The sequence below is a fragment of the Egretta garzetta genome, unplaced genomic scaffold, assembly GCF_000687185.1.
Source record: "Egretta garzetta isolate BGI_Z169 unplaced genomic scaffold, ASM68718v1 scaffold118, whole genome shotgun sequence".
In the NCBI taxonomy this organism is placed as follows: Eukaryota; Metazoa; Chordata; class Aves; order Pelecaniformes; family Ardeidae; genus Egretta; species Egretta garzetta.
In genome coordinates, this window is record NW_009260484.1 from 417,367 (window position 1) to 421,392 (window position 4,026).

The 4,026-nt window shown below is 39.8% G+C and overlaps 1 protein-coding gene across 1 annotated transcript in view; it reads left to right on the forward strand.

Annotated features, from left to right (window-relative positions):
- The first annotated feature begins 7 nt into the window (after positions 1-7).
- The window catches only part of HEATR1 (HEAT repeat containing 1), a 38,490-nt gene continuing 34,471 nt past the window's right edge, over positions 8-4,026 (forward strand). The window contains exons 1-4 of the mRNA XM_035899682.1: positions 8-314; positions 1,521-1,737; positions 2,937-3,078; positions 3,623-3,724. Coding sequence (XP_035755575.1) covers positions 173-314; positions 1,521-1,737; positions 2,937-3,078; positions 3,623-3,724 — 603 coding nt within the window. The 5' untranslated portion in view covers positions 8-172. The remainder of the gene's footprint in view (positions 315-1,520; positions 1,738-2,936; positions 3,079-3,622; positions 3,725-4,026) is intronic.

The following is a 4,026-nucleotide window of genomic DNA, read 5'->3' on the forward strand; positions in this document are numbered from 1 at the left end:
TTAGCCTGTCCCCACGCGTGCGCACCCCCGAGGGGCAGCTGGCAGCGGGGCCTGCACCGGGAGGAGATGGAGAGAGGCGGCACGTCTCCATGCAGCTGCTTTATCCGCCGGGTCGCTTTGGTTTTCTTTCATTAGGTTTATCTGGGGGCTCCTTTCCTGGAAGCACGAAGCCATGACGTCCCTCGCGGAGCAGCTGAAGCGGCTGGCGCTTCCCCAGAACGACCCCAGCCTCCTCAACCGCAGCGAGGTAGCATCGCTGCTGTTCAGCTGCAAGGAAGCTGCTAGCATTGACAGGGATACCTTCTTTGCGATCGGTGAGTCTGGCTGTTTCGATGCCTGTGATTTTAAAAACCATCTATCCAAAAAAAACCAGCTGGAGAAAGATAAGTGGGAAAGCCAAACCCATGTTCAGAAAAAGCCAAAAGGATAATTCAAGGCACTACAGGCTAGTCAGCATCACTCCAGTCTTTGGGAAAACCTTGGAGCAGGCCCTCTTGGGCATTTCTGGGCACATGATGGGTGAGGTGATTGGGAAGAGTCAGGGGGCCTAGGTCAAGAATTTGCCCTATAAGGGGAGGCTGGTGGGAGGAATGTCCCTGGTCTCATTCAGGCTGGAGGAGAGAAGGCTTTGAGGGGTCTAATAGCAGCCTGCTGATATCTACGAGGAGGTTTCAAGAAGATGGGTCAGCGTGTCCAGAGGAATGCATGGCTGGAGGACACGAGACAGTGGGCATAAGCTGAAACAACAGACGTTCAAACTGGGTATAAGGAAAAGTTTTTTCACTGTGAGGACAGTCAAGCAGTTGAACAGGTTGTCCAGGGAGGTTGTGCTCTCCATCCTTTTGAAAACCCCAACAGGATAATGCCCTGAGAAACCTGGTCTGATTTTTGGGGCTAACCCTGCTTTGAGCAGGGCCTTGGACTAGAGATCTCCCAAGGTCCCTTCCAACCTGAATTCTGTGATTTCATGAAAACATACTGACGTCCTGCTCTTTAGTAACGTTACAGCCACAAATAACGTAAAGTGGCAGAAGCCACTGCTGAGTTTGCACACACCAAATCCTTGTGCTTACCTCTTTCCATTTTTGTATAGAACTTTACCCAGTAATGTGATACTTCTTGAATAAGAAAGCTGATTTCTAAAACCAGAAAGACTGATATTGTATATCAATTTTAAGTAACAGGATTGTAGTTATGTATGTTTTTGATGCAACACAGAGTATTTTTTAGTTTCTTAAATAGTTACTGTAGAACTTCTGCCCAGGGTGCTGCTGGCCTTCATCACGGCAGGAACACGCTGCTGATACTTGCTAACATTCTTTTTCTTTGTCAGTTAGGAAATACTTAAGTGTAGCAAAAGTTTTGGTCTTAGACCTGTTTTACTATTTGGTTTGGCTTTTTAGTGAGGATGACATATACCAGTATAGCAAAGGAGCTGGATGTGCCAGTGAGGAGGTAGGTGGGTAGGACTGGTGAGTAAAACTGTTGCGTTTAAAGCTTTCTTCCATTTTTTTCCACAGGATGCACTGGTTTAGAAGAGCTGATGGGGATTGATCCTTCATTTGAAGTGTTCCAGTCCAGTTTGTTTAGTTCCACATCCAGAGGTCTGGAACGCAGTGTTCAGTCTAAAGCAGTAAATCAGCAGCTGAATAAGAATATTTCATTGTTTCTGATTCACCTGTCCCCTTACTTTATGCTTAAGCCAGCCCAGAAGTGCCTTGAATGGCTGATTCACAGGTAATCCACTGAATATCCTACATGTCCATAGATAAGGCTACTAGAAATGCCAGATTTTTTTTTTCCCCAATAGGAAAAATTTTGAATATTTTTACTTCATTTTTCTGAAAATACAGGTTAAAATGTTAAAAATATCCATTTGGGCTTAGTCTTCATGGGGCCAGATGTTATTCTTTGTCAATTGGATTTTTGTCTTTTGATAAATATCTGTGAAAATTTCGATCTGTCATGATATTCTATATAAAAGCAATTATTTCCTTGCCTGGCTTTCACCAAAATTGACCAGCTCTAGCCATCTTACAGAGGACCTAGGCATTTATGTAATATGCTTTTAGAAATGGGCTGTGTAAAATAGCTAGTTTTCCATATTAACTGTGAACCATGAATAGTATGCCCTTGTATTATAACATGAGCTAAGTATTCTTATTACAAGGCTATGTCAGAAGGTGTGAAGAAAAAACAAAGCAAGTATTTTGTGAAGTGATGTTGTATTTATTTATATAAATTAACCTATCCAGATGCAGAAAGTGTAATATTTCATGCCATGAAAGAGTGAGTGATTTTGTTGGTACAACCTTTGAATCATATTTTTTTTAATGTATGTATTACACTGAAATTCATACTAGATTATTGTAATGTCTGGTTTAATATTGAAATCTATGCCAAAGAAACTAAGGCAATTTTAAGTCCTATAGGGACCAAAAATTATTGAGAATGAGGAAAAAAAATTGCTAGCACTGTTTCTTTCCTCTAGCACATAGTGGCCACCTTGGGATTCTGGACTGCGGGTGGACCATATGTCTGAGTCAGAGTGACAGTCATAGAATCATAGAATTATGGAATTGTTTAGGTTGGAAAAGACCTTTAAGATCATCAAGTCCAACCCTTAACCTAACCCTGCCATCCTACCACTAAACCATGTCCCTAAGCACCTCATCTACCCGTCTTTTAAATACCCCCAGGGGTAGGGACTCAACCACTTGCCTGGGCAGCCTGTTCCAGTGCTTGACAACCCTTTCATGAAGAAGTTTTTCCTAATGTCCAATCTAAACCTGCCCTGGTGCAATTTCAGACCATTTCTCTCATCTTGCTTAAAAGCAAGTAAACCAGGTATTCTGAGAAAAACATGTCTGGGTCTTTTTTTTTTTTTTTTTTTCTTCCAGTTAATTTTTAACTGTATATATATGTTTTCTCCTTAGATTTCACATCCATCTCTACAATCAAGATAGTTTGATTGGTTGTGTTCTGCCATATCATGAGACTAAACTATTTGTGAGAGTTATTCAGCTTTTAAATATAAAAAGCCCAACTCATAAATGGCACTGGATGGATCCAATAAGGGTAAAGTATTTAACAGATGCGAGTTGGGAGAAATATGAGTAACTTTATTAATAATACCTTGATTCTGTTACTAGGTTTATATGAATATGCTCCACCTGTTTGTGTGGTTAGCTGTAGAACTGTACTGAAAGATTTAGTTGCAGGGATGGAGCCTGGTTGCCCACCTGTTGTTTCTGCTATCTTTCTTTAAATATAAAGTTAATTATAAAAAGCTTTGATTGTAATTAGTCATTGTTTTGGCAAAGTTAAAAGTATGCTTTTAAGGTGCAAGTATTTGCTACTGCTAGGAAGATTGTCAGTTACTGACATAATTTACAGTTAAAATATGTGTTTATTTGAATATAGATCATGCGTAATGCTCTTTGTCATCTCTCTTAATGTAGATACAAAAATTCTGGAGAAGCGTGTGGTTTTTCATTACTTATTTAAATTTAAATGGTGTTAACTGTTCAGTAGGATTTATTTAGAGATTATATTAATTTTTACTTCAGGTGCTTCACTTTACCCTTGAGTGTTCTAATTCTACTTTTTTCACCATGTAAAGAAAGCTGGAGTCCCACTGGCGAGGGGTACTGTCATTACACACTGCTACAAAGACCTGGATTTCATGGACTTCATCTGCAGGCTGGTGGCAAAATCTGTGAAGGTTGTTCATTTATTCTAGAACATTGTTTGTTGTCACTTGGTTTCCCCCATCTTTGTATTTGTATAGTATTATGCTATTTACTTATATTTTGAATTACATCTCGAATAATAAAAGGAGTCATTTGTTAGTAAACGATATGAAAACCTCTTATTACTTGTGTAGATGACAGTCTATCAGAAATTCTTGTAAGGAGGTGGCTGAGAACCAGTGGGCCATGACAAAGCAATTTGGCAATACTGTATCGCTTAAAGTTACTGTGTTGCTTAGAAGTGCTTCATTGTCTTAATTTCTTTTATAAAGTC